The sequence below is a fragment of the Nyctereutes procyonoides genome, unplaced genomic scaffold (assembly GCF_905146905.1).
Source record: "Nyctereutes procyonoides isolate TBG_1078 unplaced genomic scaffold, NYPRO_anot_genome, whole genome shotgun sequence".
Taxonomy (NCBI): domain Eukaryota; kingdom Metazoa; phylum Chordata; class Mammalia; order Carnivora; family Canidae; genus Nyctereutes; species Nyctereutes procyonoides.
Genome location: NW_026575041.1, coordinates 20,216,122 through 20,240,999, shown reverse-complemented (window position 1 = coordinate 20,240,999; position 24,878 = coordinate 20,216,122). Strand labels below are relative to the sequence as shown.

Below are 24,878 nucleotides of genomic sequence, written 5' to 3'. Positions count from 1 at the left end.
TATTAAAATTCAAATGAATTAAAATTAAATAAAACCGAAAACTCAGTCACTCAGTTGCACTAGTCATATTTCAAGTATTCAATAGCCCATGCAGCTAGCAGGTACCATACTGGACATAAATATGGAACATTTCCGTAACCAGTGAAAGCTCTATTGGATAATACTACTTTAGAATACGGATTAGAAAACAACTTATCTGAGAAGAAATACTGGTCTATAGAATTCTTACTCCCGAGCTGTTTTTTCATAAAAACTAGGACTATAAATCGACTGGCTTAGTAGCAATTAACCTCTTTCAAGGTAATCTGTGTTAAAAAAAAAAAAAAAAGTCTGGTATTAAAACAGACCATAATTACAGTTAAGGAGGCTGAATCAACAATTTTTCTTCTGAAATACTATTAAAAAAAAAAAAAAAGCTTTTGAGGTTATAAAGTCTAGCTGATTTCACCAAATATTTATTGAGCCCTTAGTATGTATAAAGCATTGCACCAGAACCTACGTAAACAGAATTTTCGAAAAGACCGTCTGTCTTTAACAAAAGTATTAAATACAAAACAAAATGCAGTAAGGATCAAATGAATAGTGTAAGCAAAGATGAAGTATTCTCTATCAGCTGAATGCATAAGACAAGACAGAATAAGTAGTACCAAAAGTAGCCAGACAGTAAGACAAATTTCATTGATCAAACAAAATTATAGAACCTAGAAGAAAGAAATCTCTAAAAATAAGAATTTCAGATTACCTGTTTCTGCCTTGCTGCCATTCTAATCCTGACTGCTTCTTCTTGAGGATGAAGTAGAATTGAACTCTGAGCTACAGCTGGGATAGGCTGAACTTCCTTTATTTCTAAGAGAATTCCCAAATCAAAAATTAAATAATTTAGAATTCTGACACTGCCATAATTCTCTTTACTCATTTATGACAAATGTAATTTTATTAGGAAAAAAATGTTAAGGTAAGCAAGCTTAATTTAAAAATGTGATAAAAAAAATACCTTGTTTCCTTTCAGAGTCTGTATCCAATGAAAGTGGTTTCTCTTCACTAGTAAGTGGTCCAGAATCAACTGTTAAAGTATCACTTTCAGCAACTGTAATGGATACATTATTACAAACATATTATCACTGTAACCTTAAATCTGAACAAAGCAACAAAAACCTGCATTCAGATTAACAATTCAATTTTGGTCCATCTGTCATATTTAGTTAAGATCCAGTCATGTAGTTAAGATCCAGTCATGTTCCAGATGACCACATACTTATCCATTAAACTTAAGCCTAATTTAAGAAGACAGATGGGAGACTAAAATTGTGAACCAAAAGGAAAAAAATGAAGAATTGATTAAAAAGGTTTACTGATAGTTTCAAACACAAGGGAAAAGCACAGAGGAATAGAATGAACAAGGTACCTAAGTTCAAAAAGAGAAGCTTAAGGACTGGCAATGCATCCCTGCCATTTTTGGATATAAGGATTTTTCTTATTTCTGAGATCAGAGAAGGAAGTTAAAACAGTTTCTTGGATCGTATCAGGGTAGTCAGGAACTCTGCATCGAGCATTCACTCACTCACTCACTTATTCTACTTATGTGGTACACACCGGGGATATACTGGCAAATTTTAAAAAGCCCTAAAAGGAGGTTTTACAGGGCAAGTGGAATGACAGAAACATTAAATAATCATCTTAAGAAAAAATTACAAAACAAGAAACTGCTAAGTGCTATATGAAAGAAATAAAGGATTACACAGTAGAGTATCACAGGAGAATCTGAATTAGACTAAGGGCTCAGGTGAGATTTGTTTCAGGAAATGACATTTAGGCAGACATCTGAAAGGCAAGGAGGAATCAGCCAGGTAAAGATTGTGGGGATGCACAGGAATGAGTATGAGGTGTGGCCAGACAAGGGAGAGAATGAATGAAGGAAGATGAAGCTGGAGAAAGCCTATTCATACAGAGACTAAAAAAAAAAAAAAAAAAAAACGACTTGGTTATGGATGTTATGGATTGACAATGAAAGAGCCTTGTTTTACTGAATTCTGAAGCCATATTCTCTCCTACTTTGTTGGCCACTCCTTTTATACTGCCTTTGCTGTCTGCTCCTTCTTTAGTCATCTTCTAAATACTGGAGTCTTTCAAATGGTCTCATAAGCCCTCTCTCACCAAATTCTTCCCCTAAGAGTTCTTCTATGCTCATGGCTTTAAATATCATATTTACATGAGTTCCTAACTTACCTCTCTTGTTTTAAGCTACTCAATCCAACAAATATTAACTGAGCATCTGTTATGTATAAAGCACTGGTCCAGGCCCTGGGGATACAGCAATGAACAAAGCCTAATTCCTAACTTCAATGGCAATTATACTGGAATTAGAGGATATACAGTGTCGAGTGTCAAGACAAGAAGCAAATAAGCCAAGAAAGTAAATTTACGGTCCAGGAGATGCTGGTAAGAGCTATGGAAGGAGTGGACGTTAAGAGCAATGGAGAAAAAGGATAAAAGGGATGGGGAGTGAGGGGTATGGGAGAAGGGGAGTGCAGAAACCTGCCATTTTATACAGAGTGAATAGAGAAGGCTTTGCTTAGAAAGCTAGGTCTCAGCAAGTATCTGAAGGAAGTGGGAGTACTGCATAGAAATATGCAAGAGCATTTCAGCCAAAAAGACCAGCAATTTGTAAAATCATGTAAGTCACGTTTGCTATGTTTGAGGAATAGCCAGGAAGCCAGCGCCTATGGAGAGTGATTTGGGAGGAAGGTGTGGTTGAAAATGAAGTCAGAGAGGCACCCGGATGGTTCAGTCAGTTAAATGGCTGCCTTTAACTCAGGTCATGACCTCAAGGTCCTGAGATCAAGCTCTGCTAGCCCTGCATTGGGACTCCCTGCTCAGTAGGGAGCGTGCTGCTCCCTCTCCCTCGGCTTGTGTCCTCTCACTTATACATGCTTTCTCTCAAATAAATAAAATCTTAAAAAAAAAAAAAATCAAAATGAAGTTAGGGAAACAGAAGTTGAAAGAAATGGTGGGAGGCAGTATTTGTGGGCACAGATTATATAAGGCTTTGATGCCCCATAAGCACCTTGGTTTTAATCAAATGAATTGGGTAGTTGTCGGAGGGCTTCCCCCAGAGGAATGACATGAGGTTATTTGTGCTTTAATAGGATGACTCTGGGATTAGACTGCAGCAGGGAGGTGCAAAATCTGAAGATAGGGGCAGCCCTGGTTGGCTCAGCAGTTTAGCGCCACCTTTGGCCCAGGTTGTGATCCTGGGGAGCCAGGATAGAGTCCCATGTCAGGCTTCCTGCATGGAGCCTGCTACTCCCTCTGCCTATGTCTCTCTGTGTGTATGTGTGTGTCTCTCATGAATAAATAAAATCTTTAAAAAAAAATCTGAAGACAGATCAGTCAGGAGGTTACTGCAAGGGTCTACACTGGACAAGAAACGTAGCTTAAGCTAGGATGGTAGGTGTTGAGAATTAGTTGGAATGTGGACAGGTTTTAAGGGTGAGGCCAACATGATTTGTGATGATTTGGATGTAGGATATAAAAAAGGGGAACTAAAATGACAAGCTTTTTGACTTGAGCAAGAGAATGTTATTGCCACTTGCTGAAATGTGGAAGGATGTGGGAAAAGTGGGGCAGGGGAGAGATATTAAGAGTCCACTTTTGGAAAAGTTTAAGATGTAACTACAAGGGAAGGTGTCAAATAGAAATCTAAATGAGTGGAGTTCAAATAGGTCAAGGCTATAAACACCTGAGGTCATCAAAATAAAGATGGTAATGTAAAGTCATGACATGAGCATTTAACTAGGGAGAGTGAAAAGATCTGAGAAAGAAGCTCAGGGTACAATGACTAGTGGTTGTAGAGATGAGAATAGCAGCAAAGGAAATCATGAAGGAGGAGCCATTAAGTCAGGAAAACTGAGGGTGGTGTCAAGAGGTCAAGTGAAGAAATTAGTTCCAGAAGGTTTCCTGTTGTACTTAGGATAGAGTTCAGAAACTGGACACAGACTGTAAGTCACTTCTTTCAGAAGCCTGGTAGCAAAATACTTCCATACAAGTCCAATCACATTTAAAAAAAAAAATACAGAGAACAAAACTCTAAAAAGAAAAATCAAAGAGGAATTATGTCATCACAACTCACTTGTTAGTCTGTACCTCCAGACAATGTTCTGCCTTGACCTTTATAACTTCTGGAAATTTATTTAACAGCTTTTTTGTCTACCCAAAAAAAAACCTTCTTTAAGAGTAACAAAGAAACCAAGTATCTGGTGGTATTGTGAAAGAAACAAATAATACAATGTATTCAAAAGCTGTTAACATGTTCCTATTCTTTGATTCGGTAAGTCTTTTAAGAGTTGTTCTTAAGGAAATAAAGATGTAGGCTGACTGCTAAATGGATGCTCACTATAGCACAAAAAATAAACAAAAACTGGTTAATTTTGGTTCCTCAGTTACATTGGACTTTATATAGCTGACCCTTGGAAAATGACAGTTAGAAGCCAAACCCCCCACTTACGACTTTTAACTCCCCAGACACTTAACTACTAATAGCCTATGGTGGGACGCCTGGGTGGCTCAGCGGTTGAGCTTCTGTCTTTGGCTCAGGGCGTGATCCGGGGTTCTGGGATTGAGTCCCGCATCGGGCTCCCTGTGAGGAGCCTGATTCTCCCTCTGCCTGTGTCTCTGCCTGTGTCTCTGCCTCTGTTTCTCATGAGTAAATAAATAAAAATCTTTAAAAAACAAAAACTAATAGCCTATGGCTGGCTAGGAGCCTTACCAATGACAATGTCAGTTGATTAATACATATTTCGTATCTTATATGTATTACATATGATACTCTTAAAATACCTTACTTTTTAATTTTTTCTGTAATTCTAGGCTATGCAGTTTCTCTGTTTTTTTTTCAAATTGTCACAAGCTCCAAAAATCTTCTATTTATGCAGAAAATCCTGCCTATAATTGGACCTATGTAGTTCAAACTCATTTTGTTCAAGGGTCAATCATATATACATAATACTGCTATGTTAAAGTGTCTGGAAGAAGGTTAATGAAGGTTTTTAACATTTACTGCCTTTGAAGTAACAGCACTATGGGCTTTAAGCATTTTCTTCCTTTTGACCACCATTCTTTGATTTTTCAGGAATGAACGTATTTTTTAACAACTCAGAAAGGGTCTGTGTGTTATGAGACTCTTGGAGAGAACCACCTTGTTCCTGCACAGAGGATAATGTTCTCTCTTCGCCAAAAGTTGCTCCTGATTCGACTGTTGGTGCTTTACTCTCTGTTTCACTAACAGTTGTAATCACTTCACTTTCATCCTCAGACATGGATTTAATAGTCCAGAGAGATTTTTGGCTTCGGATCTTATTTAGTAATTTTTTAAAAAGAATTTTTGAAGGGACTTCGTCGGTCTTTACTGCCAAGGGAACTAAAAGAAAAGAAAAAAACCTTATTTAGGACCTGTTGTATACTAAGCAAATTATTTTATTATACTTAGTAACCACCACAAACACTAGTTAAGATAAAAGCACTTTATATCTATTTTTCACTTATAATTTAACAGCACATACAATTATATTTGACCCCAACTGCAATTTTACAACTAGGAATAATTTTCAATTTAAATTTAAATAAAGGCACCAAAATTCAACTATTTCTCAACAATATGCAACACCAATTTCAAGCTTAAAAATTTATCACAGAGAATGTTTATTCTGCTTGCTAATGATGACAGAATGCATATCACATAATTAACTGATGCAAGATTAGCATTCAAAATATGTTCTGTTGGTCCTTGGGTGGCTCAGCGGTTTAGTGCCTGCCTTCAGCCCAGGGCGTGATCATGGAGTCCCAGGATCGAGTCCCACATCGGGCTCCCTGCATGGAGCCTGCTTCTCCCTTTGCCTGTGTCTCTGCCTCTCTGTGTCGCTCATGAATAAATAAATATAATCTTAAACAAACAAACAAACAAAATATGTTCTGTAAGGTTTTATACTCTATCCTAGAGAGGGGTCCCAAATATGGCTCTGGACTTCTTAGTAGGCTACAGAGGAAAACATTACTAGTTATAACCTTAAAGCCAGTCAGGTACTCCCAAATTATTCTATCTAGAAAAAATTTCTCCCACCTATCTTCATAAAGAGATACCTTCAGTTAAAAAAAAAAAATCTTTTAAGTTATTTCCCAAACATCCCCCACCATGGGTTGATAATACAACACCAAAATTCAGCATAGTACAAACAACTCTCTAAGAGGACAAAAACTGTGTTGAAAATACATAGTTCTCTGGTTTAATCAAGGAATAAAATTTAAGAAATCCACTTAAGTAAAAAACTGGTAAATTCTAGTTTTGCCTGACATACTTCTTAAAAAATACTTTATTTTAACTTACAAACAATAAAATACACAAAATCTAAGTGTACAGCTTGAAAAATTTTACATATACCTACGTAACACCATCCAGATCATTATGTAGAACATTACCAGCACCTACTAGGCTCCCTCAGGCCCCTTCCTATTCAATACACCCCTAAAGATAACCACTGTTCTAATCTCAAAACCAGTTTAGTTTTGTCTATTTACTTTTTTTTAAACTTCATATAAATATGGGATTATACTTAGGTATTCTTTTCTGCCTGGCTTCTTTCAATCATCATTAGTCTGTGACTCACTCATATTTAAGAAATTCGTTGCCAATATTTTAAAAAAAGGATTTTTTAAAATCAATGGGATTCTTTTGAAAAATCAAGAGAGCTGGCAAGATCAAGCGAACAATTCCAAATGGGATCAGCAGGAGCCAAAAAGTAACTGTTCCTTTGGATAAGGCAAGAATTGCAATTCTGACAAACTAGAGATTTGAATAATATTCCCAATTAAAAAACTAAAAAAGGTGGGTGAAACAATAAAAGTATCCTTGGTGATTTGATTAAAGTCTAAAGATAATGCTGAGCCTTCACAGGAATTCAGAATTGAGCATCTAACTCAGCCTAAAAACCTTCAATTATATGTTCATGTGAACAAAATTACTTTTCTGGGACAAATGGGTGGCTTGGCGGTTAAGCGCCTGCCTTCGGCTCAGGGCGTGATCCTGGAGGCCCGGGATCGAGGCCCACATCGAGCTCTCTGCATGGAGCCTGCTTCTCCCTCTGCCTGTGTCTCTGCCTCTCTGCCTCTCATGAATAAATAAAATCTTAACAAAAAAACCAACCAAAATCAAAAAAACCAAATGACTTTCCTCCTATGTATATGAAAAGGATTTTAATGATGGAAATCTAAAAACATGGCTTTTTTTCTTCCATCACTCCCCCTAGTATTAGTCATTTGTTTGGATTAAATTAGATCAGATTTTCCTATTGGCAAATTACTAGCATTTTTCTATGAAATATGGTAATATTCAGCTCAGGAGTTTTTACCGTCTGCTTCACTAGAACATATTGTTTCGGCTTCTGTCACCGGAATGCTTTCAGTTTCCCCTAACTTTTCTTGTTCCATTGAAAGGTCCAGTTCTTCATCTTGGATCTGATCAGTCACAGTGGGCAAAGGTTCTGGTTCAAGACGCAAAATCAGGTTTCCTTTCACTTTTCAATAAAGAAACAGAGAGATAGGTTTCCATTCTGAAATGACTAAAAAGAACTTCAGCGTAAGATTTTAAAGGCCATTATAATTTCTAAGTCTAAAATATTAGGACCACTTTCAACCTGGGAACTTATCCCAACATAAAAACGGCTTCATCAATACAAATGTATTTTCCCACAAAAACACTTAAAAGCATTGTTGAAAGTTTATTAAAAGTGTCTTACTCCTGTCTGCATTGTACATGTCTTCAAAGGCAAATTCCAGCTCTCTCTGCCAATCTTCTTTCATCTCACTGTGTTTGTACGGAAGTTCAACTAGTTGTGGTGGCATCTGTGCTACATTCTGCCTCCGATGAGCTAGGTCCTCTTGTTGTAGCCGTTGGAGTTCTTTCATTAGTTTCTCCTGAGTCTTCAAGAAGAGAGGGACTTAGTCAACAACAGTTCAGTCACAGACTGCAGACAGTAACATTTACAGTAAGGGAGAAGTGGGGAAATCATGAGAAACAGGGACTAGAGTTCCCTCCCAGCCCCTCCCCCATATTCTGCCATAAAGACATTAATTATACATTCAAAAAAAAATGAATTGAAAGCCAGATGCTATGTGAGATGCAAAGAACACGGTCTCACTCCTAGCCTAGAGATCAACAAACAGGTAATTAGTAAAATACTAATTACAAAAGTATTAGTATTACAAAAGGATAGTACTGCTTAAACCACAAAGCTTCAAAATTGTCTGCTGCTTACAAATCTCCCTTCTCAGGATGGTTGTGAAGTGATAGTCTATATAAGCTGCTGGGGCTCCTGCAATGTTCTCTGTTCCAGTTCTCTCTGCAGCCACCAGTATGTAACAGTCCCAGGTAAGCACCAAGACCCAGAGTGACTGTGGCTTAACAGATATTTCTTGCTACTTCACACTCATGAATTCCCCATGATGAAAAGGGATCTGTATGTACCTCTTTAAGCTTAAAAAGTCTGGTTAATATGGAAGTTTAATAAGTACAGTGTTTTAGTGAGGTTATTTAATTAAATTCTGGTGGTGCAAGATAGTGAAGGAAGATAAGAGAAGACCTCTCCTCTCCTGAATTGAGGATGAGATAGACGGGGGTGAAGAGGATGGAGTTCACGTAAGAAACAATAACTGGAGCAAGAGGCATGGAGATGAAGGCATGGGGCATTGAGAAGAGTACACTGCTCTAGGATATGGGTCGAAAGGGTGCGGAGGATGATCAAGAAGAAAAGATATTACTGGAGAAGCAGGTAGAGGCCAAATACTAGTTACAACAGACACTAGCAGGAAATAAGATCCCAAGGCACAATGGGGTCTGCAGCAAAAAGGCTCCACAAGGAAAAGGAAATCCCCTACCAGTGGTGAGACTGCAGGTTTTGATTACCATTCTCATGTAAGAGACACTAAGTCTACAAAAAGGGCAGAAAGCCTGTGTAATAGTATTTGCCAAGTGATAATACACACAACATTACTTAGTCTTCTGTTAAGTTTTACAAAGTCATTTCTTTTATAATAAGATTCAAATGATTTCACTGAATTTACTTCAAAGTTATTTGAATAAACATACTATTTCTGGCTCACTGAAAGTATGACATATTATTCTACTTAAATTATTTTATTTTTTTTTATTTTTATTTATTTATGATAGTCACAGAGAGAGAGAGAGAGAGAGAGAGGCGCAGAGACACAGGCAGAGGGAGAAGCAGGCTCCATGCACCGGGAGCCCGATGTGGGATTCGATCCCGGGTCTCCAGGATCGCGCCCTGGGCCAAAGGCAGGCGCCAAACCGCTGCGCCACCCAGGGATCCCTACTTAAATTATTTTATAATAACAACTACTATCACCATTGACATTTGCTGTTAGTTTATGTAATTCCAGGCATAATTCTAAGGGCTTTACTAAATTCGTTTGTCCTCAAAAACAGACTATAAAACAGAATTCAGAGATGTTAGGTAAATTGCCCGAGATCAGTTAAGCAGTGAGGAAGGGAGAAAATACCAGGCAGCCTGTGGAGTCTACCTTCTTAACCACTACACACTACTGATTTATGGAAGAATGTGTTCAGTTTATGATTGCTTTTCACATTTTTTTCCTATCAATTTAAGTCTTAGGTAAGAATTACTGGTAATAATTCAGACAATCAGCTATTTTAGTCATAATTTACTCCCAGTTTATAAAATCTAAAACTTTAAGGGAGGTCATGTATAAATTAGTTAAAACTATACCAAGGAACTTTTAAGGCTTTTAAATTCCCACAGAAATACTTAAAAGCTCACTCTTCACATGAGTGTTTGAAACATTCACATGTATTAGTAAAATACAGAAGAAATCATTTTACTTCAAAAATGAATCATTTTTATGTTATCTTTCAGGATAAACATGAGAGAAATAAATGAAGCTAAAAGTATAAAGCCAGTTTTCATCATACATATTGTATAGCTCTGGGACAGTTTTTCAAAGCTTCCTGAGAGCTAGGATCATGACTCTACCTTTGAATCAAGACTTTGCAAAGCCAACAAATGCTCTGCTTAGTAAATATTTAATAAACAGAATCCTAAAATTTGCAGAGCACAAATGCAATTCATTTTTTTTTAAATATTTTATTTATTTATTCATAGAAACACAGAGAGAGAATGAGAGGCAGAGACACAGGCAGAGGGAGAAGCAGGCTCCATGCAGAGAGCCTGACGTGGGACTTGATCCAGGGTCTCCAGGATCACACCCTGGGCTGCAGGCGGCGCTAAACCGCTGAGCCATCGGGGCTGCCCAGAAATGCAATTCATTAAAAGAGAAAAGTAATTTCTTTTCAGGTCATTTCTGGCTGATTAAGATATCTAACTTTTAACAAATTCATCACTATAAAAACTTTTAGAACAGTAACAGACAGTGTGAGAACTGATTCACTCAGTCTGAATTTGAAACTGGAAGTAAAAGTTAGGAAACTTGAAATGGCATGAGTCAAAGACTGTTATTTTCACATTCTTTGTAACCTCTGTACTTTGAAACTAGTTACTCATCAGTAAGTTCTAAAGTCTATCACTCCATCTACCAATAGTGGTCCCAGCCAGAATTCTTACTTGAGCCAAATGTATCTTCTTCATTGCTTGGAAACCCCGTGTGTGTGCCTTTTCATGCTGTTCCATTCTCTCCTGCGCCACTTGTTTTTGCCATTCTTCTCTTCTTTTAGCTTCTTCTTCAGCAGCCAAATGAGGATCTGGCTAGCAGTCAATAACATTTTAGACAGATTTAAAAATTGTGAAACAATGTGGTTAACTAAGAAACGACTTTAAAATCATGCTTTCCTACTTCTATAAAATTAAATAAGAAGAGTTGTATTTGTAAATGCCCACAATTACCAAATGCAGATATTATGAAAAATATCAAACTGTTAGTGGAAGTTTGAGAAGTTGGTTCATTTTATACCAGATTATTCATACCCAGTCACATTTCTCCATCGTTTTAAGAAACCTCAGTAAAACAAGAGTGCCGTAAGCACAAAGCTCGTAGTTCAAGAAACCACAGACATCAAAGGTCATTCAGGGAAGCAGTGAGATTTGTCTTTGGTTTTCAGTCAACATCTGCTGCTTTTTGACTTCAAATTCAGGAAGGCCAAATCACCAACTACTTTAATATTAATTTATGACTTCTAAAACTTGTGCATAATCAACAATTATGTGGCTGTACGGTCAGCTGTCATTTCACCAAGCTAATAATAGCAAGTAAGCGGGAGAAGGGCACATAACCTAGATTTCCTATTATGCCTGAATGTTCACTTTCAAATGTGAGTAAGCATTCCAAACATAACTTTAAGTAAACCTCTTCTTATGTACTTTATATGTTGAAATTCTTAGGTGAAATAATGATGACTATGAAAGCTATCATAGTTGACCCTGAATATGGGTTTAAACTGTGAATCCACTTATACATTTTTTTTCTCCAATAAATATATTGGGAAATATTTGGAGATTTGCAACAATCTGAAAAAACTCGCAGATGAATCATGTAGCCTGGAAATATTGAAAAAAATTGGGGTGCCCGGGTGACTCAGTTGGTTAAGTGTCTGTCTTTAGCTCAGGTCATGATTCCAAGGTCCTGTGATTGAGCCCCACATCAGGCTCCCTGCTCAGTGGAGATCCTGCTTCTTCCCCTGCCCCTCCCCTTGCTTGTGCTCTCTCTCTCAAATGAATAAATGAAGTCTTTAAAACTATATTGAAAAAAATTAAGTTGGATATGTCACGAATGCATAAAATATATGTAAGTTATTAACCTATTTTATCATTTACTGCCATAAATACATAGAAATTATAAAGTTAAAATTGATCAAAACTTATACAAGCACAAAGATTCAAAGTCATAACTCCATAAAATTCACTATAGTGCCTACTGAACTACTATTAAAATCTTTTAGCCATGTCTTCTTGCTATTGCAGTGAGCACAAGTATTTCATCAGCCTAGTGTCACAATTCATCTCTCCATAAATTGCATATAGTGGTAAAAAGTGGTGTCTTGTGGTTCTTGTGTATTTTTCATTGTGTTAGTGCAATACTCTGAATGACATCATGGGACCCATACAAAGTACCACTAGCAATGCTGGAAGTGCTTCCAAGAAGTAGAAATAAGTCATTACAAGAAAAAGTTGCATTGCTTGTTATATACTATGGATTGTGATTTGCAGCTGTGATTGCCTGCCATTTCAAGATACATGAATCCAGTGTTAAGGAAATTGTAAAAAAAAAAAAAAAAAAGAAAAGAAAAAAAAAGACATTTATAGCTGTAGCTACAACAGGTATGAAAACTTTGCACTTTTTACAAAATAAGTTTTTATCTCATACTGAAAACCCAGCTTTTCTGTCGGTGCACAATTGCTACAAGACAGACACGTATAAACTCTAATATGATTCAAGAAAAAGGAAGCCTTAAAGCAAAAGGAAGGTGAAAGATTTAAAGCTGGAAATTTTAAAACAAGTATAAGATGGTTTGACAATTTTAAGAGATTTAGCTTAAAAAACATCAAGACAGGAGCTACAGCTTCTGCTGACCAAACAGCAGCAGTTTCTGAGGTGTAATTAAGAAAATCAATGAGGGGAAAGGATAGATAGCAGCCTGAATAGGTTTCTACTGCAGAGGAAAATACTCTATAGGGTGGGGGTGGGGGTAGCCACAAAAGGCATTTATTAGTAAGGAAAAGAGACGAGCACCAGGGGTTTAAGGCAGAGGGATGGGTTAACTCTGTTTTGTGCACACGCACAGATTTATGATCAAGACTGACCTTATCTATAAAGCTGTAACCCTCGAGCCCTCAGAAGGGAAACGATAAACCTCAGCTGCCAGTCCTTTGGTTGTACAAGAAGGCCTGGACAACTAGAACCCTTTTTCTAGATTGGTTCTATAGGTGCTTTGTCCCTCATGTCACTTAGTACCTTATGGCCCTTGATCTGGAGGCTAAATTAGAGACGTTGTGTTTGGGAGCAAGTAGACCACTTCAACACCTTCAGTGTTATATCCCTTTTGAGTCAATATTTATGCAAATCTACGTAACACCAGGCAGAACAAAAGGTAGATTAAATCAATATTATGGTCTCCAAAATATTTATAAATGAAATAACTCTTAGGAACAATATTTCATTTCATTTATGCCATGAAATTTTTAAGAAAAAAATTGTTTAGAAATTCGTCACATCATTTTAGGGTGAAGTAATAGCAGAATGTCAACTCTGCTTAACCAAAATTTTAAAGAAGAGAAAAACTTCAAAATATAATTCACAATAAACATATTCTTTTCAAACATAATGATGTATATTAAGGATATGAAGAAGATAAAGGGTTAGAATGACTACCCAAACTTGAAAACAAGATTTTACAAGAATTTTTTAGGAAGACAACCCTTCATAGATTTGTGTTTAATGACACTAAAAATTCAGATAAAAATCTAGTTGAAATAAATGTTATACTTTTAGTAGTTGAACTCAAAAGGTATATGAAATTTGCAAAAACTGTGAATCAATCCCAAGCAAAAATTCTTTTTAGAAAACATGTTTCTAAAAAACTTTTCCATGAATTATACTCTGCAGTTCATGAAACAGTAAGTGATATTATTAAATATGCTATTTCTGCATCCTGTACATCAGACATTTGGACAGAAATCTTTTTAAGTATGACAGCAGAGTAAACTGATGAACTGTTTCTGCTTTACTTGTCTACAGTAAAGTTTCTGCTTTACTTGTCTACTTCAGTGGGTCTCACAGCAAACAATACAGTGCATCTGATTGGAAAAATGTATCTAGGATAAAAAATCCATTTTTTTAAAAGATTTTTATTTTTTATTTTTTATTTATTCATGATAGACAGAGAGAGAGAGAGGCAGAGACACAGGCAGAGAGAGAAGCAGGCTCCATGCCGGGAGCCCGATGTGGGACTCGATCCTGGGACTCCAGGATCACGCCCTGGGCCAAAGGCAGGTACCAAACCGCTGAGCCACCCAGGGATCCCCAAAAAATCCATTTTTAACAAGTTCTATGCAACTGTCATTGACAAAGGAACAAACACAAAGAAGGCCATGAGTAATCTAGAAATTGCAAGCATAGTCTATTAGTTGTGTTTAGAAAGTAAACATAACTAAACATAATTCAGAGAATAAGTGGCTCTAAGTGGGGATATAGCAGGCTGACTGATTATCCTTCAGTCAAAGACAAATTTTATGAGATTTTAGAACTACTTTATCAAGATATTCAAGCAAAACACGACAGTACCTGTACACGTTAAAAAGGCTGACCGAAACGTGAAGACAGTTCATTTGCAGAAAGCTGCTAAAGAAATCACCAACCATGTATGCCAAGTGTGCAAGTATTTTTTATATAATACCATCTGTAAAGATCCTATCGTTCTACACAGAAAAGAAGCTAAATTATTGTGCACGTGATATAAGCCTAGATGCAGATTAAAATTCAGAGGTAATTTTGTTATATGGAAAACCAAACACATTGCTCCACTGTCACATTTTAAACCTGAGGCTTAAAAGGGGCAGATTTTTCTTAAGTAATGGTATAAAGAAAATACCAAGATGCTTTAGTTTGTGGGACTGTTTTTATAAAACTGCATTCTGACAACTGATCTAATCTTCAATTCAGAGACAGAAGAGGAGAGAGGTCTTTCAGTTACTATCAAAGAGAAAAGTTTAATATCTTACTATAGGACCATGAGTGGTACCCTATACAACGGCTAGGTAAAAACAAGTTTTTGTTCACCAATGTTACTTGAGAGAGAACATCTATTTGGTAGTGCAAACTGTAGTGTAGTAACCACAAAAGCAAGTTAGCCACAGACTGAAGTTATTATTTCTATGTTATAATAATAAATTGTAATAATAATTTACAATTTTAAACAAATCAAGATTTATTCTTATTTCTTAGAAGTTAATTCTACGGTTAAGAATACTCATCTTAGGTCTTGACTGAGGAGTGATTTTAACAACTGCCATTAAGCAGTTAACAAAAATGTGTATTTGCTGCATTCTAAACTCCACAGGAAAACTATATTGTTTGTTTTCCTAGTAGTCAAATATACCCAATATGAAAAGAAATTAAAATCCAATTACAATGAAATAGCAACTTCAATAACAAAGATCATTTATCACTCTTGAGACTGGCAGTAATTTCTAAACCATAATAATCCATACAAGGGAATGGATAAGGGTATGATAAGATGGCCATTCTCATATGTTGCCGATACTTTTTATTTTTTTGGAGAATTTTTATTTTATTTTATTTTTTTATAAATTTATTTTTTATTGGTGTTCAATCTGCCAACATATAGAATAACACCCAGTGCTCATCCCGTCAAGTGCCCCCCCTCAGTGCCTGTCACTCAGTTACCCCCACCCCCCGCCCACCTCCCCTTCCACCACCCCTAGTTCGTTCCCCAGAGTTAGGAGTCTCTCATGTTCTGTCTCCCTTTCTGATATTTCCTACTAATTTTTTCTTCTTTCCCCTTTATTCCCTTTCACTATTTTTTATATTCCCCAAATGAATAAGACCATTTAATGTTTGTCCTTCTCCGATTGACTTATTTCACTTAGCATAATACCCTCCAGTTCCATCCACGTTGAAGCAAATGGTGGGTATTTGTCATTTCTAATGGCTGAGTAATATTCCATTGTATACATAAACCACATCTTCTTTATCCATTCATCTTTCGATGGACACCGAGGTTCCTTCCACAGTTTCTGATACTTTTTAAAGGCAATTTTACAATCCATACCAAGTATCTGCATCGAATGTTACATAGTCTGGAACCAGTACTTTCTCTTCTAGAAGTCCACTCTAAACATACCTCAGAGTTGCAGACAAAAATGTACAAGATTATCATGTTTGCATTATTTACAGAAGAAAAAAGAAATGAACAAGATAACAATGGTTAAATCTATGATGAAATATTAAGTGCCTATAAAAAATTATGCTTTGAAAATTATGCATATATTTTTACATATAAAGGCTATAATGAATTCATTAATGGATTAATCACATTACTTTTTGGTGATGGAACTTTAGTTGTTTTTCCTATAGTTTATGTGTATAGTTCCAAATTTTTCACAAAGAACACGTATAGATATAACTGACTTCAATGAACAGAGAAATAAAGTGAGGATTGTGAACAACAGTAAGTCAATCACCTGCTTTGTGTCCATCTCTCTATTCACAAAAGTGCAAAGATGATGATAGGTGGAACTACCAGTTTTCACATTAGATGTTGTCTTTAGATCAATGTTCTGAAAAAGGAATATAGACAATGGATTATTAGGTTAACAGTATTAATTTTCAATTAAAGCTTGACCCAATAAAAAAAGGAATTTTGTATTTAATCAATTATCCTTATTCATTTTTCTCTACAGCATCACATGTTATATTTCCATTACTCTGGAATACAGGTTTAAAAGCTAGAGTATACAAGAATACTAACTCCGTGATGCTGTACAGTTTATTACATCGTTCTATACTGAGAGACAGTAAGACAAAAACAAGCAGACACAATGGGTGAAGCCCGACTGGATTCTGGTTTAAAAAAGAAAGAAGTTGTAAAATAAAACAGTTTAGGGACAACTGGGGAATCTTGATTATGGACTGTATATAAATAAACCAATATTAATTTCCTTAGTGTGGTACTGTGGTTGCATAAGAGAAAATCCTTATAAGGAGCATAATGAAGCACTCAGGATGAAATGTCATCTTTACAATTTACATTCAAATATATACAGTCATATAACTATTTGAAATCTATACACATGTAGAGAGTAAGCAGCTACTCATTGTACTTTCCTTTTAACTTCTCTGTATTTTAAAATTCTTCACAATAAAAAACCTACAACTACACATTTGCACATAATTCATATTTGCCAAATCACTTACACAGATAATACTCTGCTTTATGTAAATATTTGACTTGACTTGTTAGGAACATTAGGAATTACAATAAAGGTCACCAAAAAGCATCATGGATAAACTACTGCTTGCCTTTTAACACCATAGTGAGGGATTGACTGAAATCTGACTCTCCCATTTGAATCTTGTTGGATCAAATGTGGCATGGCAGATGGCTCCACATAAAAGTGGGAAGGCTGATAAAATCAAAGGCTTAAGAGGGCAATATCTGGTACATATGTTGATCTTACATACATAAAATATACTTGTATATATAATGAAATTAGATATCCCCTGTTTATGGGTTTTTTTTCACTTCTACTTTTTAGATTAAAACAATTATGTAATTGTGATAATCACCCAAACAGCCATTTCAATAACTACAACAAGCTACTGTAAAACAAAAGAACACTTTTTAAAAATAATTTCCACTTTACTTAATGTTTTTTCAAAAATAAGCCCCAGGTCACAAAAGCACACAAATTACTCACATAGAGAAATAGATTTCTCATCCACTTTATGTATAACCTTGTATAAATTTATCTGAACCTAACTACTTTACCTACAAATAGTAACAATTTATAACACTCAAATCTTGAAAGTGGAAAAAGTTGATAGGGCAAATAAACTAGATTTTTTTCCCCCAAGAGATAAAGATAAAAAAGGCCATTTCTAATTTTTTAAAAATAAAAAACATAGTTTTTGAACCTAAAAAACACTAAGACAATTGGTGAAAACTGAATATAGACTATTAGACATCAGGAATATTAGTGCTGGGCTTTAAGGAAAAAGTACTTATACATCAGAAATACATATTAAAGAATGGGCAAAATGATATCTAGCATTATTTTTAAATACTCCAGACATATTCATGTGTTACCTATAAACTTAAAAATTAAGTTTAAACAAATGATATTTTGACCTGCACTCTGAATTCTAATAGTAAAGAGCAATTATTACAATCTAGTTCTTCTCAACACTCAAAGCAATTCACCTCAAAAAGACTTGGAGGTGGTGGTGGCAGACTTGTAATTTTGGCAGATCTCTTTTTTTCCACAATCAGTGCTTCCTTTCGAGCTGCTATATGCCTTGAAAAACAAGAGATGTCCTATATTAGTCCCTCAAGTAATATTATAGCACAACCCTCAGGGTCTGAAATACAGAAGCCACAGGATCTAAGAAATGCTCCAGTTTGATCCCACAAGCTCAAAATGCTGTTTAATAACAGTCTACTTACACTGAACACAAAAGAAAATGTTTACCAAGTAAAAGAAGTATATCTTTAAAGACATAAAGCCCTACAGTGAAATTGACCCAACACTAACATTTCTTTATTTAGAATAGTATAGGTAAAAAACTAGAAATGTTGATAAAGATGGGCCACTGTATAGAATGAGTACTGCTGACTAGTAACAGGCTCCATCATCTTTACAACATGCAAAAATGATTTGCCAAGAGCTTAAACCTCTTTTCATGTTCTTAATTGCACTGATTATTCTTTCTTTTTTTCCACACCCGAGGCAGACAGATTTGGGGGGGACGTGCATTTTGAACTAGCCATATATTTCTACAGAAACTAAGTAATTAAAAAAAAAAAAAGAAAAAGAAACTAAGTAATTGCTGAAGTCACAGGAGAGGAGAAAGTTTAAGTGTTACTTTGTGCACCTAGGTAAACCACACCTCTACCACATTATTACTAAACCAAGTTTAACAAACCAATGGATATGCCGTATGACTTATATTTAAACCTGCTTAAACAGAATCCAATGTACTCTCTACTTCTACCCATATCAAATTTCAGTGGAAAATGTGGTAAAAATCATTATGACTTTACCAGGTTTTTTGTTTCATTAGTTCTTCTTTTTTATTTTTCTGTAATTTCAGAGCCTCTTTGTGCCTCATTTCTGCTTTTCTTTTTCTTTCTGCTGCCCGTCGGGCCAGAGCATTCAAATCAGGTTCCTAAAAATGCATATTATTTAAAATGTTATATTAAACAAGATTAAAATGCCTAACATAGAAATAATAAAATGTGCCTCTCCAGTCAAGGCACAATCATGAAGATATTCAAATGACAGGTTTGGGAAATGCTGCATTAAAGCATAAAGTTAATGGTGGCATAAAAAATCAAATGTCACAACCTAAGGCTATTACTAAAAATACAGATTAAACCCAGGAATCAAGGAACATATTTCATTGTCACATACTTTAAAAATATTTATTTTCCTCACTAATATTTGATATCAAAGACCTGCCTTCTCTGGAACCAGGTTATTTGTTTTGTGCGACTATCCCTGGGTCCACAATCTAGTCTTTTCCAAACATAATTCACAATAAACAACACATGGTCAGTGAACAGTCTTTTTTTTTTTTTTTTTTTTTTAGTGAACAGTCTTAAAGTTCTATTTTGTCTCTCTGAAAGTCATCAAAGAATTTTTACTATTTGTGAACAAAGTCCAAATATATACACATTCAACTATACATGTTTTAGAGTTATGAGGAATTATAATAAAATGGGAAATCTGAATTCACCCCAATGGATCTGTCCCAAATGCTTGAAACAAACAACTTCTAATTCAGCAAATTATTTTATTTACCCAGATAGTGATTCACCCCAATGGACTTGTCCAAAATGCTTGAAACAATCAACTTTTTAAAAAAATACTTTATTTATTCATTCATGAGAAACACAGAGAGAAAGAGGCAGAGACATAGGCAGAGGGAGGAGCAGGCTTCATGCAGGAAGCCTGACATGGGACTCGATACTAGGTCTCCAGGATCACGCCCTGCGCTGAAGGCAGTGCTAAACCGCCGAGCCACCCAGAATGCCCAAAACAATCAACTTCTGATTCAGAAGGTTATTTTATTTACCCAGATAGTTAAGGATTGGAAGAGAATAACTGCAGTTTAAACACCATATGAACACAGATTTTACCTGACATGACTCTTACCAGGAAATACATCTAGCAGCACTATTAATTATATTAATATACAAAAAAATTGAGGCAGGTCTGCCGGACAGTCCTGACCTGGAGCATCCCTGAACTCCAGCCTGTTCCAGTTTAGTCCTTGCCAATATGGCCCCAGCAGAGACATCTGAGACTTCTGGTCCATGCCCAAGCCCACTCTGGTTGTCCCACCAGGGTGATCCCTTAGTGTAGCACACCAGGGTCCTGTCCCACAACTGTACCAGCCCCTGCTGGCTAGCCAAAGCTACCAGGCACACTCAGTCTACAATAGGGACATTCCTACATAAGGCCACTCCCTCAAGACCAGGAGAGGGAGCTGTTCCACTTAATTCTCAGAAATAAACATAGAAAGTCAGACAAAATGAGGAGACAGAGGAATATGTTCCAAATGAAAGAACAAGGCAAAACCACAGTAAAGGAACTAAACAAAATGGAGTTAGGCAATATATCTAGTAAAGAGTTATAAGTAATGATGAGAAAGATGCTCACCAAATTTAAGAGTGGATGAATTCAGTTAGAACTAAGACAAAGAGAGAGAAAATATAAAAAAGAACCAGTCAGAGTTGAAGAATACAATAACTGAAATGAAAAATACACTAGAGGGAGTCAATAGTAAGTGGAAGGATACAGAAGAATGAATTACTGAGCTGGAAAACAGGGTGGTGGAAAGCACCCAAACAGCAAAAATAAAATATAACGATAATAATTTTATTTTATTTTATTTTTTATTTTTTTTAAAGATTTTTATTTATTATTTATTCATAGACAGGGGGGGGGGGCAGAGACACAGGCAGATGGAGAAGCAGGCTCCATGCCGGAAGCCTGACGCGGGACTCGATCCCGGGACTCCAGGATCGCTCCCTGGGCCAAAGGCAGGTGCCAAACCGTGGAGACACCCAGGGATCCCCCGATAATAATTTTAAAAATGAATAGGTTAAGGGACCTAAGACACTACCAAGTTTAATAGCATTCATGTTATAGGGATCCCAGAGAAGAATAAAGGCGCAGAAAACGTGAAGAAACAACAGCTGAAAACTTTCCTAACCTGGGGAAGTAAACAGACTTCCCGGTCCAGGAAGGACAGGGAGGACCTAACACCATGAAACCAAGGAGGCCCACCCCAAGACACAGAATTAGAATGTGTCTAAGCCAGGGTAACAATATCTATTATCAAACAAAACAGACCTTAAAACAGACTACACCAAGAGACAAAGGCACTACATGATAGAAAGGGATCAATCTGACAAGAGGCTATAACAATGGTAAATATCTAGGCACCTAACATAGGAACACCTAAATATATAAAGCATATATTAACAGACATATGGGGAGAAAGTGACACTAATACAATAACAGTAGGGGACTCTAACAGCCACTTACATCCACAGATCATCCAGATAGATGGACTCAAAATATAGTGATTACATTCCATCAAAACAAAACAAAACAAAAAAACAGAAAACAAAAGCAGAATACATTCTTTTCGAGTGCACATGGAACATCCCCTAGGATAGATTACATGTTAGGCCACAAAACAGTTTCAATAAACACAGTAAGTCAAATCATATCAAGAGCTTTTCTGACCACAACAGTATGAAACTAGAAATCAATTACAAGAGAAAAACTGACAAAAAACAAACACATGGAAAAACAACATGCTATCAACAACAAATGGGTAACAAAGAAATCAAAGAAGAAATAAAAAAAAATACTAGAAACAAATGAAAATGGAAACAATGGTTCAAATTCTTTGGGATGCAGCAAAAGCAGTTCTAAAAGGAAAGTTTATAGCAATATAGGCCTCTATCAAGAAACAAGAAAAATTTCATATAAATAACCAATTTTACACCTAAAGAACTAAAAAACCAAAAGCAGCAAAGCCCAAAGTTAGTAAAAGAAAGGAAATAAAGATCAGAGTGGAAATAAATGAAATAGAGATTAAAAAAAAAAAAAAACAGTATCAGTGAACCAAGCAGGTTCTTTGAAAAACAGTTTGGTAGATTCATCAAGAAAAAAGAAAGATCATTCAAATAAAATTTGAAAGAGAAGTTACACCACAGAAAAACAAAGGATTAGGGATCCCTGGGTGGCGCAGTGGTTTGGCGCCTGCCTTTGGCCCAGGGCGCGATCCTGGAGACCCGGGATCGAATCCCACGTCGGGCTCCCGGTGCATGGAGCCTGCTTCTCCCTCTGCCTGTGTCTCTGCCTCTCTCTCTCTCACTGTGTGCCTATCATAAATAAATAAAAAAAATTTAAAAAAAAAAAAAAAAAAAAAAAAAAAAAAAAAAAAGAAAAACAAAGGATTAGAAGAGATTGCTATGAAAAATGATACACCAACAAACTGGGCAACCTAGAAAAAATGGATAAATTCCCAGAAACAATCAATTGTCCAAGATTGAATCAGGAAGAAATAGAAAATATGAACAGATTGATTACTCATAATAAAATTGAATCAATAATCAAAAAACTCCCAACAAATAGAGGTCCAGGACCAGATGGCTTCCAGTGAATTCTACCAAACATTTAAAAAAAAAAAAAAAGTTAATACTGACCCTTTCTTAAGCTATCTCATAAAATAGAAGAGGGAGGAATGTTTCTAAATTCATTCTACAAGGCCAGAATAACGCTGATACCACAACCACAGAGAAATTGCAGAAAAAGAAAATCACAGGCCAATATCCCTGATGAACATAGATGCAAAAATCCTCAACAAAACAGTGAGCAAACTGAATTCAACAATATATTAAAAGGATCACTTACCACAATCAACTACAATTTAGTCTACGAATGCAAGGATGGTTCAGAAACCACAACTCAATTAATGAGATACACATTAACAAAACGAAGGGCAAAAACCATATGATCGATTTCAACAGATGAAGGAAAAGCATTTGACTCATCAACAACCATTCATGATAAAAACCCTCAACAAAATGAGTGCAGAGGGAACATATCTCAAAAAAATTAGGCATTTATGAGATACCCATAGTTAACATCATACTCAATGGTGAAAAGTTGAAAGCTCTTCCCCTGAGATCAGAAACAAGACAAGGATGTCTCCTCTATTATTCAACATAGTACTGGAATTCCTAGCAACAAATCACACAAGAAATAAAAGGCATCCAAATTGGAAAGGAAGAGGTAAAACTGTTACTATTTGCAGACGACATGGCTTTACATACAGAAAACCCTGAAGACTCAACCAAAAAGCTATTACAATAAATTCAGTAAAGTTGCAGACACAAAATTAATATGCAGAAGAAATCTGTAGCACTTCTATACATTAATAACAAAGCAGAAAGAGAAATTAAGAAACAATCCCATTTACAATTACACCACAAGGAATAAAAATACTCAGGAATAAATTTACCCAAGGCGAAAAGACCTGTACTCTGAAAATTATAAAACACTGATGAAAGAAACTGAAGATGATACAAATAAATGGAAAGATAATCAAATGTTCACGGATTGGAAGAATATTGTTAAAATGTCCATACTATCTAAAGCAACCTACAGGGCAGCCCCGGTGGCGCAGCAGTTTAGCGCCGCCTGCAGCTTGGGGTGTGATCCTGGAGACCCGGGATGAAGTCCCGCGTCGGGCTCCCCGCATGGAGCCTGCTTCTCTCTCTGCCTGTGTCTCTGCCTCTCTTTCGCTTTCTCTGAATAAGTAAATAAATAAATCTTTAAAAAAAATAAAAATAAAAAATAAAGCAACCTACAGAGTCAATACAATCCCTATCAAAATATCAGTAGTATTTTCCACAGAACTAGAACAAATAATCCTAAAATCTGCATGGAACCACAAAGACCCCAATTAGCCAAAACAATATTAAGAAAGAACAAAAAAACTGGAGGCATTACACAAACTGTACTAAAAAAATACAGTAATCAAAACAGTATGGTACCAGCACAAAAACAGTTAGATCAATGGAACAGAATAGAGCCCAGAAATAAACTGCGACATTTATATGGTCAATTAATCTGCGACAAAGGAGGAAGAATATTCAATGGAGAAAAGACAGGATCTTCAATAAATAGTGTCAGAAAAATTGGACAGCTATATGCAAAAGAATAAAACTGGACCACTTCCTTATACCATACACAAAATTAAACCAAGATGAATTAAAGACCTAAATGTAAGCCCTGAAACCATTAAACTTGTAAAAGAAAAACATAAGTAGTAATTTCTTGGGAATCAGCCTTGGCATTGTTTTTCTGGATTTGTCTCCTCAGGCAAGAGAAACAAAGCAAAAATAAGACAACTGGGATTACATCAAACTAAAAAGTTCTGTCATAGCAAAGGAAACCAACAATAAGATGAAAAGGCAACCTACTGAATGGGAGAAAATATCTGCAAATGATCCATCAGATAAAGCATTATTATCCAAAATATATAAGTAACTCATACAACTCAAAACAAAAATCAAATAATCCAATTTAAAAATAGGCAGAGGACCTGAATAGACAGTTTTCCAAGAAGACATAGCTGGCCAACAGACGCATGAAAAGATGCTCAACATGACTAATTAGAGGAATGCAAAACAGAACCACAATGAGCTACCATCTCACACAGTCATAATGGCTAGTATCAAAAAGAAATGAGGTTATAGGAAAAAGGGAATCCTAATGCACTGTTGATGGAAATGTAAACTGGTATAGCCACTGTGGAAAACAGTACAGAGGTTCTTGAAAAAATTCAAAATAAAAATACCAAGCAATCCAGTAATTTAACTGCTGGATATCCACTCAAAGAAAATGAAAACTCCAATTCAAAAAGATATAAGCAACCCCATGTTTACTGCATCATTATTTACAATAGCCAATGTATGGAAGCAGCCCAAGTATTCACTGACAGATACATGGGTAAAGATACGGCGTATATACACAATGGAGTATCACTCAATCAATAATAATAATAATAATAATAAT

The 24,878-nt window shown here is 35.9% G+C and overlaps 1 protein-coding gene across 6 annotated transcripts in view; it reads right to left on the bottom strand.

Annotated features, from left to right (window-relative positions):
* Positions 1 to 24,878, bottom strand: part of CEP295 (centrosomal protein 295) — a 53,284-nt gene that overhangs the window by 22,019 nt on the left and 6,387 nt on the right. For 5 of the 6 annotated variants that reach the window (XR_008663853.1, XR_008663855.1, XR_008663854.1 and 2 more), the window contains exons 4-12: positions 18,818 to 18,942; positions 17,978 to 18,071; positions 16,239 to 16,334; positions 10,647 to 10,787; positions 7,788 to 7,971; positions 7,401 to 7,565; positions 5,195 to 5,416; positions 995 to 1,087; positions 743 to 846 (exon numbers count right to left, since the gene is read on the bottom strand). Coding sequence is in view for 3 of the 6 variants with exons in the window: in XM_055320614.1 (XP_055176589.1) it covers positions 743 to 846; positions 995 to 1,087; positions 5,195 to 5,416; positions 7,401 to 7,565; positions 7,788 to 7,971; positions 10,647 to 10,787; positions 16,239 to 16,334; positions 17,978 to 18,071; positions 18,818 to 18,942 (1,224 nt within the window). In the remaining 3 variants the exon portion in view is untranslated. Of the gene's footprint in view, positions 1 to 742; positions 847 to 994; positions 1,088 to 5,194; positions 5,417 to 7,400; positions 7,566 to 7,787; positions 7,972 to 10,646; positions 10,788 to 16,238; positions 16,335 to 17,977; positions 18,072 to 18,817; positions 18,943 to 24,878 lie in introns of those variants that run through there. The other variant, XM_055320616.1, reaches the window with a different exon arrangement.